Source organism: Chiloscyllium plagiosum, chromosome 7 (assembly GCF_004010195.1).
Source record: "Chiloscyllium plagiosum isolate BGI_BamShark_2017 chromosome 7, ASM401019v2, whole genome shotgun sequence".
Classification (NCBI taxonomy): Eukaryota; Metazoa; Chordata; class Chondrichthyes; order Orectolobiformes; family Hemiscylliidae; genus Chiloscyllium; species Chiloscyllium plagiosum.
In genome coordinates, this window is record NC_057716.1 from 27,009,899 (window position 1) to 27,029,774 (window position 19,876).

Consider the following 19,876-nt stretch of genomic DNA (forward strand, 5'->3'; position numbering starts at 1 on the left):
TAATCTCTGCCTTGAAGGCATTTAGCGTCCCGGCCTCCACTGCACTCCGCGGCAATGAACTCCACAGGCCCTCCACTCTCTGACTGAAGAAATGTCTCCGCATTTCTGTTCTGAATTTACCCCCTCTAATTCTAAGGCTGTGTCCCCGGGTCCTAGTCTCCTCGCCTAACGGAAACAATTTCCTAGCATCCACCCTTTCCAAGCCATGTATTATCTTGTAAGTTTCTATTAGATCTCCCCTTAATCTTCTAACCTCCAATGAATACAATCCCAGGATCCTCAGCCGTCCCTCTTATGTTAGACCTACTATTCCAGGGATCATCCGTGTGAGTCTCCTCTGGACACGTTCCAGTGCCAGTATGTCCTTCCTGAGGTGTGGGGACCAAAACTGGACACAGTACTCCAAATGGGGCCTAACCAGAGCTTTATAAAGTCTCAGTAGCACATCGGTGCTTTTATATTCCAACCCCCTTGAGATAATTGACAACATTGCATTAGCTTTCTTAATCACGGACTCAACCTACTCAGCCCCCTGACTCCCTTTAATTGTTGGGATATTACTCATGTCTTCCACTGTGAAGACTGACGCAAAGTACTTATTAAGTTCTCCAGCTATTTCCTTATCTCCCACCACTAGGCTTCCAGCATCAGTTTGAAGTGGCCCAATGTCTACTTTTGCCTGTTGTTTGCTTATGTATTGAAAGAAACTTTTACTATCATTTCTAATATTACTGGATAGCCTATCTTCATACTTGATTCTCTCCTTCCTTTTTCTCTCTTTGTTATCCTCTGTTTGTTTTTGTAGCCTTCCCAATCTTCTGATTTCCCAGTGCTCTTGGCCACTTTATAGGATCTCTCTTTTTCTTTGATACATTTCCTGACTTCCTTTGTCAGCCATGATTTGGAGATGCCGGTGTTAGACTGGGGTGTACAAAGTTAAAAATCACAATAGTGGAGGAAACTCTGTGTTACGATCGTGCCCTTCACTATCACCTAATGAAGGAGCGTCGCTCCGAAAGCTAGTGTGCTTCCAGTTAAACCTGTTGGACTATAACCTGGTGTTGTGTGATTTTTAACTTTGTCAGCCATGGCTGTCTAATCCCTCCCTGGATAATCTTTCTTTTCTTGAGGATGAACCTCTGTGCAGTGTCCTCAATTATACCCACAAACCCATGCCATTTTTGCTCTACTGTCTTCCCCGCTAGGTTCTGCTTCCAGTCTATTTTCATGAGTTCCTCTCTCATGCCCTCATAATTACCTTTATTTAATTGTAACACCATTACATCCGATTTTGCTGGAAAAATGCAGCAGGTCAAGGAGCAGGAGAATCGACGTTTCGGGCATAAGCCCTTCTTCAGGAATTATGATGTGTCAGTTTGAGGATATTAGCATTTGATATCACATATCATGAACAGTATTTCATTTACAATATATATAATCTTATCCAGGTAATTTTGTTTTGCACCAAACTGAACACTTCCAAGATTTCCTCCAAAGCACATGATCCTGACTTGGAAATATAATCATTATCCCTTGACTGTCACTGGGTCTAAATCCTAGAACTTCCTCCCAAACCTCACTGTGCCTACAGCAGTTCAAGGAAACAGATCACCACCAGTTTTGCAAGGGCAAACAGGGATGGGAACAAATATTAGCCTTGTTAACTACACATACATCCCTGAGCAAATAAAAGGACAAGAGCTCTATCAACCAAAGGCATTAAAATCAAGGTACATTTTGGAGACAAATAGCAGCAAAAATAAATTTTAATATAGCATGATTTGGAGATGCCGGTGTTGGACTGGGGTGTACAAAGTTAAAAATCTGCCAATCTCCAAACACCGTCCTACAACTCATCCGCTTTATCTTCAATCACAACGTCTTCACCTTTGACAACCAGTTCTTCACCCAGACACATGGAACAGCTATGGGGACCAAATTTGCACCCCAATATGCCAACATCTTCATGCACAGGTTCGAACAAGACTTCTGCTCCACGCAGGACCTCCAACCAACATTATACACCAGGTACATTGATGACATTTTCTTCCTCTGGATCCATGGCAAGGAGTCACTGATAAAACTACACAGTGGTATCAGCAAGTTTCATCCCACCATCAAACTTACCATAGACTACTCTCGACTATCTGTCTCATTCTTGGACACATGCATCTCCATCAAGGATGGACACCTCAGCACCTCACTCTACTGCAAATACACAGAAAACCTCACAATGTTACACTTCTCCAGCTTACATCCAAAACATATGAAAACAGTCATCCCCTGTGGACAAGCCCTACTCATACTCCAGATCTGCTCAGATGAGGAGGAATATAACGGACACCTGGAAGTACTCAGGGATGCCCTCATAAGAATGGGGTAAGATGCTCAACTCATCGACCGCCAGTTCTGACCTCCTCAGGAGACAGACACATGCTGCAACTGACAGGGTACCCTTCATTGTTCAGTACTTCCCAGGAGTTGAAAAACTACGCCTTGTTCTTCGTGACTTGCAACACATTATCAATGACGATGAGCACCTCGCCAAGACCTTCCCCACACCTCCACTGCTTGCCTTTAAACCATCGCCAAACCTCAAACAGATCATTGTTCGTAGCAAGCTTCCCAGCTTTCAGAACAACTCCATACAACCCTGTCATGGTAGGCGCTGCAAGACGTGTCAGAGTGTGGACATGGACACCACCATTACATGTGAGGACACCTCCCACCATGTAGTGGCAGGTACTCCTGTGACTCAGCCAACGTTGTCTATCTTATACATTGCAGGCAAGGACGCCCTGAGGCATGGTACATTGGGGAAACCGAGCAAAGGCTACAACAACGGATGAATGGGCACCGCACAACAATCAACAGACAGGAGTGTTCCCTCCCAGTTGGGGAACACTTCAGCAGTCCAGGACATTTGATTTTAGACCTTCGGGTGACCATCCTCCAAGGCGGACTTCGGGACAGGCAGCAACGAAAAGTGGCCAAGCAGAGGCTGATAGCTAAGTTCAGTACCCATAGGGAGAGCCTCAACCGGGACCTTGGGTTCATGTCATACTACAGGTGACCACCATTGTACTATACACACACACACACACACACACATATATATATCTACACAGACACAGACATGCATCCTCTCACAGACTTAGACCATTCTACACTCATATACACTCTCTCACACTCACAACCCCCTAACCTAGACAGACAGACACACATACAAAGACCCACACATATACTTATACGCTTGTGGAGTGAATTTGTACTTGTAGAGTTACATTGAACTTTGCTCAAAAACTGCATGAATTCATGTAAGACTCTGTTATCTCACTTTTTAGATTAGAATCAGTCTAAACATTATGGCACAGAGAACACAAGGGGCTAACACCTTCAACATATTGTCTAACTAACACCAATTGTTACAGTTAACCTGAGAATGCAACATTTTAATAAATAAAGTTTTGTTACTTACACATGAAAGAAGTGAAACTATCATGGTATTTGAACAGGTGAAAGACTCAACAAACAATCAAGGTATTTTTCAATGTATCATTTCACTGTAAACTTTTGCGATAAATTCTGTGTCTTACAATTGTGTCCTCCACAACCACCTAATGAAGGAGCGGTGCTCCGAAAGCTAGCGTGCTTCCAATTAAACCTGTTGGACTTTTACCTGGTGTTGTGAGATTTTTAACTTAATATAGCATCTTTCACATCATGTTAAAGTGGTCCAAAACTGAAGAAAACATTTTTAAAATCTGTCACTGTTCCAATATAGGAAACACTCTGAATGTTTCTGGGGCCTTGCTGTGTAAACAAAACTGTGAAACTGAGCGGATAATCTGTTCAATAATGTGAGTCGAGCAAACAACAGCAAAACACAGGGATAATTTCCACACTCTTCAAGATATTTGAAGGAGCTATTAAGTTAACCCAGAAGCAGGCATCTTGCAGTTTCAGTAGAAAATCACAGCCTTAAAAAAAACATACTGCTTGCCATTCCTTTAGTGATTGATTTTCCACTCAAGCCTCGGAAGTGGGGACTTCTACCTGAACCTTCCAAATCACGAGAAGGATCCTGAGAAGTTATGTTGTTATTGTAGGATCGCAGGGGGCAGCATCTACTTGTATAAGTAAAATAAACAACTGCGGATGCTGGAAACATGAAACAAAAACAAGCAGAAATTGCTGGAGAAACTCAGCAAGTGCGGCGGCATCTATGGAGAGAAAACCAGAGACAACGTTTGGAGCCCAGTGACCCTATTACTATCCTTAAGCAACTACTCTCAGTGCGTGCAACAGAAAATTACTGCAGATGCTGGAATTCGTACTAAAACCAACAACAAAAAAATGCTGGGAATCACAGCTCAGTTCTGTGCATCTTAATTTCAACACAATGCAGAAGAATATTCTTAGCTGTTGACAGGGAAGAAGCGAGGAGGCAAATTTGATTCATGCAAAAGAAACTAAACGGGCGGAGATGTGTTTACAAAATGAGTTGCATTAAAACGGTCAGGTCAACCTGATCAACATTTGGAGGTGCACACGACACCAGGTTAGAGGCCAACTGGTTTATTTGAAAGCACTAGCTTTCGGAGCGCTGCTTCGTCATCAGGTGACAGCTACCTGATGACGGAGCAGCGCTCCGAAAGCGAGTGTTTCTAAATAAACCTGTTGGACTATAACCGCCGATCAACACTCACATACAGAGAAAGAGAGAGAGAGAGAGAGAGGTGCAGGCAGCTCATGACCAGCCCTCTAAAGGAGGACCTCCCAGACGCCTCTCAAGGGCAAATCCCACCAAACCCGGGTCGGCAAACGGCAGACACCGGAGCTGGTTCGCGAAACTGTTCCACCGGGCACGCCAAATTACCTCAGTCAATCGTAGCGGACAGTGACCGGCGTCGCTCTCACCCACCGGCGCTACTCGCCTTCACTGTTTGGTCTTCTCAACCAGAACAGCGGCGCAATGGCGGCTCCAGACTCGGCTCTTTCCGACCACCGCTCGGCAATCTCCGGGAAGTCAGGCGTCCGCAATTTAAAAAAACAGCCCCGAAAATTACAACATTTTCGGTTTAACATTACCCCTCACCCTTTCTTCACCGCTATTTAAAACTTTACCATATTTTAGAAAAAACAAATGAATAAAATCATAAAGGCCGGGGGGGGCGGGGGTTTAAAAAAAGCTTCGGCAATTTCCGTAACCCAACCAAAAGACGCGAACTTTCCCGAGAGCAGCTGGTCACGATTTAATATTAACATTAAATTTTAATTTTAAATGTGTTCGGTTGCGGGATAGTGAAGAATACGGCGGGATGGTGTTTGTTTCGGATTATTTTGTTATTTAATTTCTTTTTTGGGTTCCGCCCCGCCCCCCTCCGTCGGCCCGCTTCCGGTGAGTATATAAAGGTCGTCGCGCCTGCGCTTCGGCCTTTTGTAACGGACACCGCAGGCGGAACGGGCACGTGTCAGTGAAGACCGGGAGCTGCTGAGTCTTCCCGCCCTCCCTCTCACACGCACGCAGATAGACAGAGCAAGGCCGCTTGCTTTTTTCCGCCTTCCTCTCTCTCTCTCTCTCTCACACGCCCACTCTTAACCGGCCACATGGGATTCGGCGACCTCAAATCACCCTCCGGCCTCAAGGTGCTGAACGACTACCTGGCGGACCGGAGCTACATCGAGGGGTGGGTAAGGCCGCGCTTGAGGGCGGATATGGTCGGCTGGGGTCTGCCAACGCATGCCGGGTGAGGCCCTCGCCCCGCCGCCCGGGCAGGTGTCTCCGCCCCGTGGTGGGTGTCACTCGGACCCTTCGCCATCTCGACAGTTCGATCTTTTCTTCCCCCACCCCCCCCCCAAAGACTCACTTCAGTTAAATTTCGTCCTGATCGTCTCCTGTCTCTCCCTTTCTCTTTCCCCCCCCCCCCCCCCCACCTTTCTATTACTCTTTCTCTTTTTTTCCCACCCCCTTACCAGGAGCCTCCGTGTTTTTGTTCATTCTATTTTCCCTACATGACTTAGCCCTCACCTAACACTTTTTTTTTCTGGGTAGGTTTGTTCCTTCCCGCTTCTTCCACTGTTTCCGACTGTATTCTCTTTCTTTCCCACTTCCCATATGCGCTCTCATCCCCCACCCCCCTTTGGTATTCTTCTATTTCAACAGCCTCTCAAAATATACCACTACTATATTTTTTCTCTTCTCCCCCTCCCTGACGCTTTCCTGGACTGTCTCCTCTTTTGCTCCTGCCCCAGCTCGCGTGCCCAAAATCTTGGGATCCATTCCCTCCCTATATCTCCACGCTCTCCTTTCAAGGACCCCAAGGTGTTCTTGATCTTACATGAGATCTCCCTTGGTTATTTTTAAAACTTCAGTTGTTCAATGCCCTAGATAAGTTAGCTTTTAGTAGCAGTTGTGTGTGGTGGTAATCTTTTATTTTGAACAGTAATTCCTAATCTTTTGCAGGTATGTTCCATCACAAGCTGACATAGCTGTCTTTGAAGCTCTTGGTGCTCCACCATTAGCTGACTTCTACCATGCACTTCGTTGGTACAATCATATCCTATCCTATGAAAGCACCAAGGATTGGTATGTTCAGTTTGATATGAGCTGTTTGGCATTTATTGTGAATCCCACTAGTGATAATGACTTTAGTGACCATTGGGCAATTATTTCATTGGTTAAGGTAAAAGATCTGCAATGTGATAGCTTAACTATTTTTTTTGATGTTTGGATGATCCAGGAGATTGCTGTTCAATTGTACACTGGGAGTCAGGTTTACTATTGATGTTGTCACTTCCTTTGATATGTAAGGAGACAGAATTTCCCTGTTTCTATTAAATGTCTTGTGGACTTAATGTCTCAAATTTGTAAGCTCATAATTCATGACCGCCTGATAACTTAATTCTCAGGCTGAGTCTGATGTGCTTGAGTTAATCATACCAGTTCAAAACAAACTGATTTGTTATGAACTATATGTTACCATTTTGACATTTCTTGGTCCATTAAGCTTGTACTGGCTTTCATCGAGTATTCAGTATGTATCTGGTTTTAAAGATGGGGCTTTCTAAAGATCCAGTTATGACTATTCAAACAGCTCCCTGCTCTTTGTACATTTCTGTATCCATTGACGTTTCAGTATCTGACCAGGAGTATGCCATTAAGAATGAAAAATAAATTGCTTGCAAAACTCAATTGTTTTAGTCGTATCTGTGGAGACAAAGTCATTGTGTTCAGAGATCCTTCTCCAAAACAGTCTCTGGACTCATACTTACTTCATGGATGCTGCCAGATTTTGTTCCTCCAGTTTGTATTTGTTTCAAATTTTGGGCATCTGCAGTTCTTTTTGAAGTTTCTATTTATCGTCCTGTGGTTGCACATTTAAGTTGATCAGTTGTCCAACTACTGTAAAATTTCTTGATGATTTCAAACTCTTTCCATGATCTTAGTCCATGCATTTCCTCCACCCTGACTGTGGTCAAATCTGGCCTCCAAATCAGTGATCAGTGTTCTCAGCTTTCCTATTCTGTTCCTGCCTCCTGCAAAACTGAGTTTTTCAAACCTTTGCTTTGAGTTTAGCATAAGATAATTTTCAGTCCTAATACTCAGGAATGTATTAATACATTATACTTGAGTGGCTTGTCACTTAGAGGAAGAACTCTCCAATAGTGAGTACCAAATACTGTTTACTTCGCTGCCTCTGTCTAATTTAAGCTGATAACTGTAATCATGCATATGTGGATGACTGCTGTTTCATTGCTTCATCTATACAAGACTTCTAGTTCAGTTTTTGGCAAATGATCTTAGATTGACTTAAGACCTGTTTAGTCAAATATTGCCCTTCCATTTATGTTGAAGCAGAGACTTGAGTGGTTTCGAGATCCCATACCTTGGCAACTGCCATTGAGATCCAACAGCAAGTTAGCTTCCATGTAGTGTGACAATGTTATGTAGTACTCACCAGTTGTTGATCTCTTCAGTCACATGGCAATCCATGGCAAAAACTTCAGATGTCACACTTGGGTTCTTCAAAAAGATAAGAATTAACTTTGAGACTGCAAATCAGTAATCAAATCAGTTCATCAGAGCTGTATTCAAAAGCTATGGATTTAGGCTTTCTTGTGTAGTGATTATTTCTGTTTTGTTCCTTTCCAAATGTCTTGATATTGATCATGTCCAACTCAAGTCTGCGCCCACTTCATTTTCAACTTGGAGGATTCCAACTCCAGAAATTTTACCCAAATGGTAACAATCTCTTGACCTGGGAAGAATCAGCAACATCCTGCCATGTAAAGGTTTGAAGATTTGATCTGAGGCAGAGTAATTGCAGCTCCAAAACCAGTCTTTCCTTGGTGTCTTACAAGAGGGTGGGTAGGGGAGCAGGATTTATCAAAGCAACTTCATGATCTATTCTGTTCATACCTTTATCAGTTTACTGGGTGGATAGAAGTAGAAACTGTCAAATCTGAAGTTTGCTTTCTTGTTACTGAACTTAAATCATTCTTAGCCTTCCAGGTGTTAAGCAACCCCTCAGTAAATATGGTCCACAAAATGTAGCAGATACAACATCAGCAAAAGCTGTGGATGATGACGATGACAATGACATCGATCTCTTTGGTTCCGATGATGAAGAGGTGGGTTCTATGCAGTTCTTCTACTTGTGATTTAAACCCTCCCGGAATAGGCTGAGATTAAGGCCAAGAATGTTTTTGCTATGGGTAGTCTTGTGGAAACTGTTTTAAATTTAAGTACTCTTACTTAAATTCAAAATTGAATGGCTTCAGATTTCTTCATCCTTGATTCATAACTTGGCCTGACACTCAACTGAGCTGGTTGGGGCACTAGTGAATCTGTTTAACTTCAAAAGTAGCTTCATGTAGTTGCAAATTTGTGGAATTTGCTTAAAAATTGGAGTGGCTGAGACAATGAAGCACTATTCTGTCTTGGATTGTGGAATGAGGCTGGTTGTCACCATCTGAAAATGATTTGGGTATAAACTGGATTTGAGGGCAGCTTGAGAAACTGACTTGGAGCCAAATAATATGCTATTTGGAATGCCATGGTTTGTCACTTCCTGGAGTCTGAGACTAGTTTTTGATTTTACCATTTGCCATCCTTTAGCTGAATTTGTGGTTATGCTTTGTCTAATGAAATTGGTGCTAATTTTCACTAAAACTGCAGAAGCTGGAGATGAAACAAATTGCTGGCAAAAAGTCAGCATCTGTAGAGAAAGCATACTTGAATATGGATATATATTTCAGTACACTGTTCTGCGAGCACACGTGACAGTTTGCATTTGTTTCTTACAGGAAAGTGCAGAGGCTAAAAGGCTCAAAGAAGAACGTCTAGCTCAATATGAAGCTAAGAAGTCCAAAAGTAGGTTGTCATGTTTTAAGTTTAAAGTAGTCTTCAGTAGGTCCTTAATTCGTCAGCTTCTTTAAATACTTTTTAGCTTTGTACGATATTTTTTATTTTTGATATGTCCAAATAGATATGTTAAATGTGGTGACAGAGCTATGCAAGTGCACACTGTTCAGATTCCATTTCATTCCTAATGTATTCTGTAATGCTGATTGTTTGCAGCTGCATTAAGTAGATGATGCTGTGAAATACAATGGTTTTAATGATGATTTCAATTCACCATCTTTCGACTGAATCAGTGATGTGAATTAATTGAATCTGACAAAACCCATGTTTCTAATAAGCTGAAATGTTAGCAGTAAGATTTGTCTGTTTGTATATAAGGAGTGTCTGGGGTGCTGGGATACTGGTAAGATGAGACATGCACTCATTTGTATGCTAAGTCCTCTGTATAACTGCACGTAATTGCAAGCTGCTCCTTAATGATCATGCTTGTCATCTTGTCATTCTCTTTTAGAGCCAGCACTTATTGCGAAATCATCTATTTTGTTGGATGTAAAGCCATGGGATGATGAAACTGACATGGTCAAATTGGAAGAATGTGTACGTTCAGTGACAATGGATGGCTTACTTTGGGGTGCCTGTGAGTATTATATTACAATATTGTAAGCGGTCTGGCAGTTGTCATGTGGTACATAAATACTGAATCAGTCAATATTGTTAGGTCTTGAGGTCTCTTGGCTCAAGTCACTTTTCTGTAGATATTTTTCAAATGTTGAAAAGCAAAGAATTAAGCAGTCAAGTGGATTATTGGCTTGGGTAGCAACAGGAGCCATGTACCTGTATCATTCGGATGGCTAGTTGCAGTTATCTACATGAGTGATTACTGTGCTGGATTTCATTGGTCCATCTGGGGTAAGGTTAACATCAATATTTTTGTATACAGGCATATGTTGTGTAACTTTGTGGGTGGCACAGTGGTTAGCACTGCTGCCTCACCGCACCTGAGACCTGGGTTCAATTCCTGCCTCAGGCGACTGACTGTGTGGAGTTTGCACATTCTCCCCGTGTCTGCATGGGTTTCCTCCGGGTGCTCCAGTTTCCTCCCACAATCCAAAGATGTGCAGGTCAGGTGAATTGGCCATGCTAAATTGCCTGTAGTGTTAGGTAAAGGGTAAATGTAGGGGTGTGGGTGGGTTGCGCTTCGGGTCAGTGTGAACTTGTTGGGCCGAAGGGCCTGTTTCCACACTGTAATGTAATCTAATCTAAAACCGTTTACTGTCATCGATTTACAGCATAGAAACAGACCCTTCGGTCCAATTGGTCCATGCTGACCAGGTATCTTAAATTAATCTAGTCCAATTGGCCCATATCCCTCCCATCTCCTATTCATAGACCCATCCAGGTGCCTTTTAAATGTTGTAATTGTACCAGCGACTGCCTCTTTCTCTGGCTCATTCCATACACACCACCTTCCATGTGAAAAAGTTGCCCCTTTTAAAATCTTTTCGCTCTTTAAACCCATACATCCACTTGATATATTTGGGTGATAGTCATTGCATGTAGTTAAATATCTTAATCACTTTCAAACAAAGTCACTCTCTGCATTGGAGTTTATTGGTTTCATTTTCTTTTGCAGTCTATTTTAAATTGGGTGAAACTTCTGTCACTGCTTCCCAAAATGGGTTTGAGACTGTTGTGGTGCTTTGTGCAGCTGAAACAATTTTAATCCTCTTGTTTTTAAATTGTGGCCTAAATGACAGTCTGGGAAGCTTTTGTAGCCATTTGAAAATGGTAGACATTACAAACTTATTTGAAATTGGTTCATGATGCATTCCAATCCCCTCCCTGACTGCCCATGTGCTCCAAGGTATCTGAGGGGTTATGACATTTGTCTAATACTGAAATAGGCTCTGGTGGTGCAAATGTTTCAGTAACCTTTGCTCTGTGTCGTTGAGTAACTTTAAGTTTGCATGATTTGGGTAGAACCTCTTTACCTTACTTCTGAAGTTATAAATTTCCTCAAATGTAGTTGGCACTGATACATTCCATCACTCAAATCAGAGGGTTGAGCAAACTGTTTTGGCTGGTTTAGAATTAAATTGTGGCATAGACTTGAGTTGACTTTGTTAGGCTAATTCTGAGATGGGGGGGTGCTTTTTTGTATATCTAATAATCTCTCTCCCCTTGCAGCCAAACTGGTTCCTGTAGGCTATGGCATCAAAAAGCTACAGATTCAATGTGTAGTTGAAGATGACAAGGTAAGAACAGCAAACAAATCTAATTAGCTGCTGAAAGCCTGTATTTAAGTGCTTGTACGAATTTTTAAAGCTGCCTATTTTAATTCATTTGAATTATTGAAGTATTCTAGAGTTAAATTGATTTTCCAGAAAAGATTGGATAGAATTAGTCCTGATTTTTTAATTGAGTGCTTTTCAGCTGCCCCTCTTTTACACTTGGGTTAAATGCTCACTTTATTGTCTCATGAAGTATTCTGTTGATGCTAACTGTTCCTGCAGAATTTTGAACCTGACTAATAAAGGTAAATGAGTGACCTATTAAACATGTGATGCTTCTGAATTTAGTTTTAGCTTGTCATTGCCAGCTTCAAAAATTCAGAGCCAATTCATAAGCATGAACTCTGTCCCTTTTACGACTGAACTGAGAGCAAGTACAAGTATTTGATTTGCTGTTTTGATGAATTAACATTTGGAATGTTTGAATCCTGTTTCCTTTTAAACATGATGTTGAGTAAAAATTTTGACTGTCGGGCTTAAACTTTAATTTGCATGATTTAGCTGAACCTTGAATTTTGCAAACTTCTATTACAAATGCACAGATTTGCTTGTGAAGAATTTGGTATTAATTTGCTTAGGCAAATCCCACAAATCAGTGCTTTGTTATAGTGCATACATTTTGATGAAGCTTCATGTTAGAATGGGTGAGATTTGTTTATGGTCAATAAGTAACATCCTACAGAATTTCCACAGTGCAGTCTCTGTAGCCACTATGGTCTTAGAATCATATAGTACAGAAGAGGCACTTCAGTCCATAAAGTCTGTACTGACTACTCCAGATCTATACTGGTCGCGCTTAGTAGCACTTGACCCAAGGTCTTGAATGTTGCTATTGAGTGGTTGTGCAAGTTCTTGTTTAAAAAGTTAAGGTTTTGTGCTTAGACTGCCCCCTCAGGCTGTGCATTCCTGATTGCTGTCACCCTCTAATAAAATCTCCTCAAATCCCCTCAGATTTGCCTCTGTCCTGAATGGTCCCTCTTTCCCCAGTTGTCATGTCCTTGATGTACTTATCCTATAACTTTTTGCTTTCTCCCCAAACGTTGTATGGCAGTGGTGTACTTCTACTTGTTCTGGAATTGGAATTTAGCTTTTCCTTTATCCATTTGCCACTGGGAAGTTCAAGTTCTAGTAAGTTGAAGGTGGGAACATGGTGAAACTCAAACTCTATCTTTTTGTTTCATATATCTACTGTCTGAAGCATAATGATTCCTGTGGTTATGATTGTTAATTTACTGGAACCCTCTCATTTAAATTGTTGGTTAAATTGATTTATGAAGCAAGCTGTTTACCACAACATTTTACGTGAATTGACTTCCTGTTACTGTATTTTTAAATCCCAAATGCAGTTTTGTAAAGTATCTTGGCACTTAAAGGTGCATACACAATTTTGAATTTGTATGGACTCCGAGGTATACAGCATGGAAACACCCTTTGGTCCAGTGTGATCATGCTAACTGTCACAAAGTAAACTAATCTCACCTGTTGCACTTGGCCTGTAGCCTTTTAAATCTTTCCTATCCCATGTAATTATCCAAATTTCTTTTAGATTTTCAAACTATTTTGGCATTCACCACTTCCTCTGGAAGTTATTTTTAAAGTCTATCATTTTAAATCTTTTTCCCTTGCCTTAAAAATATGCTTCCCAGTCTTGAACTCTTCTACCTGAGGGACAAGACACCTGCTTTTCACTTTAATTATACTCATGATTTTATAAACCTCTACGGTCACCTCCAGACTCCTATGCTGCAATGCAAAATGTGCCGGCTTGTCCTTATGACTCAAACCCTGTCTTCCTGGCAACATTCTGGTGCATCGTTTCTGAACCCATCACAATTTAATATCCTCTCTAGCAGGGTGACCAAGACTGAGCACGTACTCCAAGAGGCCATACCAATGTCCTATACATAAACCTTGTCCTTGTTAGTTTATCAACTAGTTAGTTTACCTCTTATCCAAATTAAACTCATAATTACCACTCCTGAATCCATTGACCCAGCTAATCAAGGTCTCTTTAATGTTAAATAACCACCTTCACTATCTGCTATACCGCTGAATTTGGTGTCATCCACAAATGTAACCATGCTTCATTTTCATCTAAATGTTTATTTTAGTGATAAAAGTGGACCCTGTGGAGCACCACTGGTCAGAAGCCTCAAGTGAATTGGCAGGCTCACCTTGAATCCTAGAAGATCAAACTTCACAAATTAGTCTACCATGCAGAACCTTGTTTAAATGCTTTAAAGTCAATGTAAACATACTCTGCCCCCTCCTTCCCGAGTGTTGGTTTCTTCCTCAAACTCGAGGCACATTTGAGAGATATGATTCTTTGCACAAAACCAGGCTGACAATCCCTAGCTTGGCCTCTTAAGTACACAAATTTATCTTTAAGAATCACCTCCAATTTACCCACCACTTTAACAGTCTTTCTTCAAGGCACAACATTGTCCATCCTCCAGTCAACATGTACCTCATCTGTAGTTATAGATAGCAATATTTTGGCTAGGGCCCCAACAATTTCTTGCCAAACTTCTAAAGTATCCTGGGGTGCACTTATTAGGTCCAAGCGATTTATCAACTTTTTCTCAGCACTCCACCACTTCCTCCTCTAACATAAACTGTTTTTGAAACATGAATTTTTAAATTCTGGACCCTCCATTTCTTTCTCCATAGTAAATACTCATTTCAGTATCTGTCCCATCTCCTGAGGTTCAACACAGATTCTCATTGATCTTTAAGGGTTGTGTTCTCTCTTGTTCTTATGTAGTTGCAGAATCTTTGGATTTAACCTTAACTGCCAATAGTGTATGTCTTAGAATAATCTAATTGAGTATTTCTTTTCAGGTGGGAACAGATATGCTGGAAGAAGCTATTGTTGCATTTGAAGATTATGTACAGTCTGTTGATGTTGCAGCCTTCAACAAAGTGTAGAATGACAACAAATGAACACTTAATAAAAATTGACGTCCAGAACTTAACCTGGTCCTTTGTCTTATTGAGGTGGGCCTTTGTAGCCTTGGAATTTCAAAAACCAAGGAAGTGAAGATTACCAGTCTGCCATGGAAGATTTTGAACAGAATAGTCTTACTGAAGTTGACAGTGTATGAAGTTGCTTAAACAGGAGTCTCAGTTCATGGTGACATAGAACAGAATTTGGTTAAGTCACATGGAATTGCCTGTTTCCCTTTACTTCATTTAATTTGTTTCAACAGCAATTCCTTCAACTTGATATTTTTAATCCAGTGTGCAGGTAAACGCTGACTTGAATGATCAATTTTCAATCTGATAGGCAAGCTGTTTTGTGCACCATTGATGTGGAGACTGCAATGGAAGACCAACTATTGACTTTGTAACTTGTAGTTTTCCCACAGTATTAAAGGTCAAGTTTTCTATGAAAGGAAATTGTAATCCAGTGTTAATGTAAATTGCATTGCTTGTTTGGAATAAATCAAAGCATGGAAACACACTTCAGTCAACTCACCTGTGCCAACCAGACATTCCAATCTTGCTGAGTTCCGTTTGCCTTTGTTTGGAACATATCCCTCTAAACCTTTCCTATCCATGTCCCCATTCAGATGCATTTTAAACACTAACTGCACCCACTTCACCTTCCTCTGGCAGCTTGCTCCATATAAGCAACCCTTTGAAAAGGTTGCCCCTCAGATCCTTAATCTTTCACCTCCTCTCCAGCCTATGCCCTCTAATTTTGGATTCCCCTACTGAGCATAAGACCATGGCTATTCACCTTATCCGTGCCCTATGTCCTTCCAAACCCCTATAAAGTTACACCTCAGCCTTTGACACTTCATAAGGTGGTGGGGAAGCCTGAACTGTTTTGACATTCAATATAACTCAAAGCCTCCTGTCCTTGCACAATCCTTGAAAATATGTGCCTTCATGTTTAACAACCTTCTAATAGGCCAGAATTGACACTAAAGTAGCCTTAAGTGTCCTGCACAATTGCAATGCACCAACCTGTCTACCTGCAATTTGTTTCAATGAACAATGCACCTGCACCTAAGGTGAAGTTGAAGGTTCAAAATACCAACTGTTGATCTGGAATTTAAAGGGTTTTCTGTAACTTTCATTGGCTGTATGAAGCTTGAAAGGCCTCTTTGCCCCTCCTAATTGCCCTTGAAGGTATTTGAGCAGTATCCTTGAAATGCTGTAGGTAGACCAGTCTGTGTGAGGAGAGGGTGAATTGCAGTATTTTCCCCCAGCAGGAGTAGAGAAAGATACTAAGTAAAGATAATGGTGGCTTGGTGGAAAATGTCCCCACTGGTGATGCACACATGCCTCGTCTGTTCTTAATGGCAGAGATTACAAGTTTAAAAGCAAACTTTGAGTTGCTGCATTGTAGATAGTGAACTATCAGTGGTTGAAACAGTAGCACTCAACCACCTTGAACATTCAATCTGATTCAGTAAGTTGGTTGGACAACTGGTTTGTAGTGCAGTGACTCTCATCAGCCCAAGTTCACTTTCCTTGACAGCTGAGGTCACCATGAAGAGCCCAGTCTGATTTTGGAAGTATCCTATCATTCCCATCCTTTCCTTGAAAGGAAGGTTGTTAAAGATTGCTTGGGTGTTACCATGTGAAAATCCTGCAGTGATGTCCTAAACTGAAGATTGACGTCCAAAAACCTACGACCATCTTGCCATCTGTAACCACTAATGGGGCTCCTTGATTACATATTCAACCTAATGTGTCTTGATGTCAAGAGCAGTCATTCTTCCTTAGCCTGTGGGTCTGAGCTGTTTTTTTTTTGGGCTGTAATAAAGTCAGGAGTGAGTACCCCTGGTGAAGTATTGGTCAGAATGCTGATTAGGTGCTGCTTGATAGAAATACACTTAACCATGCTTAACAATGAGCTGACTAGTGAGGTGGTAATTGACTGGATTGTTTTTTGTCCTGGTTTGTGTTAAGGACATATCTTGGAAATGCCAGAATTGGAGCTGGAGCTAGAGCACAATCTTCAATATTGTTGGAAAGTCTGGGCTCCTTGACTTGGCAGCATCCAGTACCTTCAGCCATTACTTTGTCTTGAAGTGAATTGAATTTGCTTTACACTGGATACCTCTGGGGAGTTCTGTTAGAGGTTAGTATCCCATTGTAGATCCTTGATCTGACTAATGCCAAGATTTCATACAAACATGGGTGAACTATTGTCACAGGTTACACTGACTCCATCCCCTCACCAAGCACAACAATTGAGATCAGTCTCATTGAATATTTGCCCTTCTGGTTCTCCATGTTAGAAATGCCATAAGTTGAGTTTCTAACAGCAATCTGACTGTTGATTACTGTACTTTTGAAATACTTTTTTCAGGATTGTCAGTTGTGCCAAATCCTAATGCATTGCTGATTGTTAAAATAAAGTTCTTATTTCATGGTTCGGAGTGTGATATCAAGCAGGTGAAGCTATCAATCAATGCAACTTTTGTTAAATGATTAGTTTGACAGTTATGAAAACAAAGGGCAGTGTTCCCAGTGGTAAATTGAACAAATATGAAAGATCAGATTTGAAGATGGCAAAAGATTTGTGAAGGATGTTGTTAGTCTGTGATGTAATCACTAGTGTTATGGTCAGGGTATTCAAGAGGATGAGATCTGATTTGTCTGATCAGATAAAAAGCACGGGAAAAAGCAGGAATGGCCCCTTGTCATATGTCCATTGGGAGAGCTGATGCAGACAAGTGGCCACCTTCCTAACTCATTCTTGATGCTGGGAGTCTGCTTTTCAGCTCAGGTCCATTTAGGACTTGAAAATTCTTTTTCACTGAAATACTGTAGGGTCATATCACTTGCTGAACAATTTCAAGAGCAATGAAATTGCAAGATTAATCTGTAATCTTGCATGGTGACTTCTATTTGGCTATACTATTTACATTTAATGGGTAGATTTAACAGATTACTTTCCATTGTTGGAATGGGGAAAGTGGTATCACTGAAACAAAAGTTATTCCCTGGTGTACAGTGATCAATCCTCCTTGGCACCCAGGGGCTTTAAGGAAAGAAGGCTGTTATTCCAACTTAGGACATGAATGATTACTTCTGAGCTGGGATTTGTGCCATGTTGCAAGATAAGTCACTGGTTTGTGCATCAGTGTGGAAAAACCTGGTTCTTCAGGTCAGGTATATGGAAGCCAGTGATTACTGCCAAGTCTTTGCAAAAATGAGTTTTGAATACCTTTGAATTCTCCACATTAAAAATGCTTTTGAAACCTTGCTGTACCATTGTTTTGAGGTCTAAGAATTCCAAGCATTATCTGATACTACACTGATTTTTATCTTTGCAAAGTGTAGTTCGGATTCAGCTCGCCTGTTGAATTAGTGAATCTTGGCTGGGAAACTTCAGTAATACGATCTACTCCAATATTTTTGTACTTGGTGCAGTGATGAGGATAAGTGGTGATATTGCAGTGTTATCCATTAGGTTTGGATTAATCACCGGGAATTCTTTTGCAGGACTTCACAACTAACCAGCTTTAATTGGTAGATAATATTGCATTTTCTTGGTGTTTCCAAATGATTTTTTTCCCTTTCAATTTAGATGTTCAAACAAATGATTTCTTTCCACAGACACTGAAGTATTGAACTATAAATGAATTTTTGCATTTACTGGGCTTTCGACTACAAGTTGCTGCATTTGAAATTTACTTGCAATGAACAAGTTTTAGCTTTTTCAATCCATTTGAGAGGGCTAGAACTGGTAAAAAGAACTAGCAATGTAATGGCACAACTTGGCAATTCAACTCTGACTTGAGGCAATATTGGCCCTTTGGCTGTAAACTCTTTAACAGAATATGCATAGCATGTAAACAAGAGTTAGCCTCCAAGTCTGTTCCACCATTCACTGAAATCATGACTGAACTGTGGCTTAACTCCATATGCTTGCCTATAATTCAATCTTTCTTAATCTAAAGTATTCTCAATTAGTTAGTGACTGATCCTACATCTCATGTTTTGTCAAAAACTTCCAAATATCTATCAACCTTTGAGAAACACTTTATACACCTCTTCAGTGCATGCTTCCTAATATTTAGACAGTTCCTATCTTAGAATCCCTAATCAATAGAAATGGCTTTGTTATCTACTGTTTTTCTCTGCTAATATTGTAACTTTGATCAGATCATCTCTAGCCTCTTAAAGTTCAAAATCAAGCAGGCCTAATCTATGTATTATTTTGCTCATAGTTAAACCCCTGAAGTCAGGTTTAAGAAGGATGTTCTTTGGACCACTGGGCCACCACTGGGCGGTACGGTGGCACAGTGGTTAGCACTGCTGCCTCACAGCGCCTGAGACCCGGGTTCAATTCCCGCCTCAGGCGACTGACTGTGTGGAGTTTGCACATTCTCCCTGTGTCTGTGTGGGTTTCCTCCCACAGTCCAAAGATGTGCAGGTCAGGTGAATTGGCCATGCTAAATTGCCCGTAGTGTTAGGTAAGGGGTAAATGTAGGGGTATGGGTGGGTTGCCCTTCGGCGGGTCGGTGTAGACTTGTTGGGCCTGTTTCCACACTGTAATGTAATCTAATCTAATCTGCTGTCAGTACTCCCGAGTGAGCTCGTAACTGCAGTAGTATTTCTTTGTACTCTGGTCCTGATTAGATTAGATTAGATTCCCTACACTATGGAAACAGGCCTTTCAGCCCAACAAGTCCACACTGACCTTCTGAAGAGTAACCAACCCAGACCCATTCTCTATATTTACCCCTGACTAAAGCATCTAACACTGGGCAATTTAGCTTTGCCAATTCACCTAGCCTGCTTTGTGGATTGTGGGAGGAAACCCACACAGACACAGGGAGAATGTGCAAACTCCACATAGTCACCTGAGGTGGGAATTTAACCTGGGTCCCTGGTGCTGAGAGGCAGCAGTACTAGCCACTGTGCCATTTTCTTCAAGATCTTTATGCCTGAATCACCAAGTCATTTTGGACATCCATTGTATTTCACAATGTACCATCTAGAAAGAATCCTGATCTATCTTTTGATGCAAAATGATCTCACAATTGCTTTCACTGTCTGCCACAGGGTTGCCCATTAAAATTACTAAGGGATATGGATATAGACTAACACCTAGTGTACAATGCTGCCTAGGTTTGTTCACTAGGCCATTCCATGAGCTGCCAGTGTCTGTACTTATGTTCTCCTTGAATAGTCTTCATCTTTCCACCTGATTTTTCTTAAATGCATCCAAACTCTTTCTTCAACCACTGCA

General features: G+C 41.3%; 2 protein-coding genes across 3 annotated transcripts in view; one reads left to right on the top strand and one right to left on the bottom strand.

Annotated features, from left to right (window-relative positions):
• The window catches only part of ndufs1 (NADH:ubiquinone oxidoreductase core subunit S1), a 40,531-nt gene extending 35,453 nt beyond the window's left edge, over nt 1–5,078 (bottom strand). The window contains exon 1 of the mRNA XM_043694482.1: nt 4,880–5,078. The gene's annotated coding sequence lies outside the window, so the exon portion shown is untranslated. The remainder of the gene's footprint in view (nt 1–4,879) is intronic.
• A 346-nt stretch (nt 5,079–5,424) lies between these two features.
• eef1b2 (eukaryotic translation elongation factor 1 beta 2) lies at nt 5,425–14,628 on the top strand. Of its 2 annotated transcripts, XM_043693322.1 has the most exons (7): nt 5,429–5,690; nt 6,467–6,589; nt 8,508–8,634; nt 9,310–9,376; nt 9,879–10,004; nt 11,555–11,622; nt 14,500–14,628. In XM_043693322.1, the coding sequence occupies exons 1-7, from the start codon at nt 5,611–5,613 to the stop codon at nt 14,584–14,586; spliced, it is 678 nt and encodes a 225-aa protein (XP_043549257.1). In that variant the 5' UTR covers nt 5,429–5,610; the 3' UTR covers nt 14,587–14,628. The 2 variants fall into 2 exon arrangements, with proteins under 2 accessions (XP_043549259.1, XP_043549257.1); XM_043693324.1 differs by lacking the exon at nt 6,467–6,589 and having other exon boundaries at nt 5,425–5,690.
• The last annotated feature ends 5,248 nt before the right edge of the window (nt 14,629–19,876 follow it).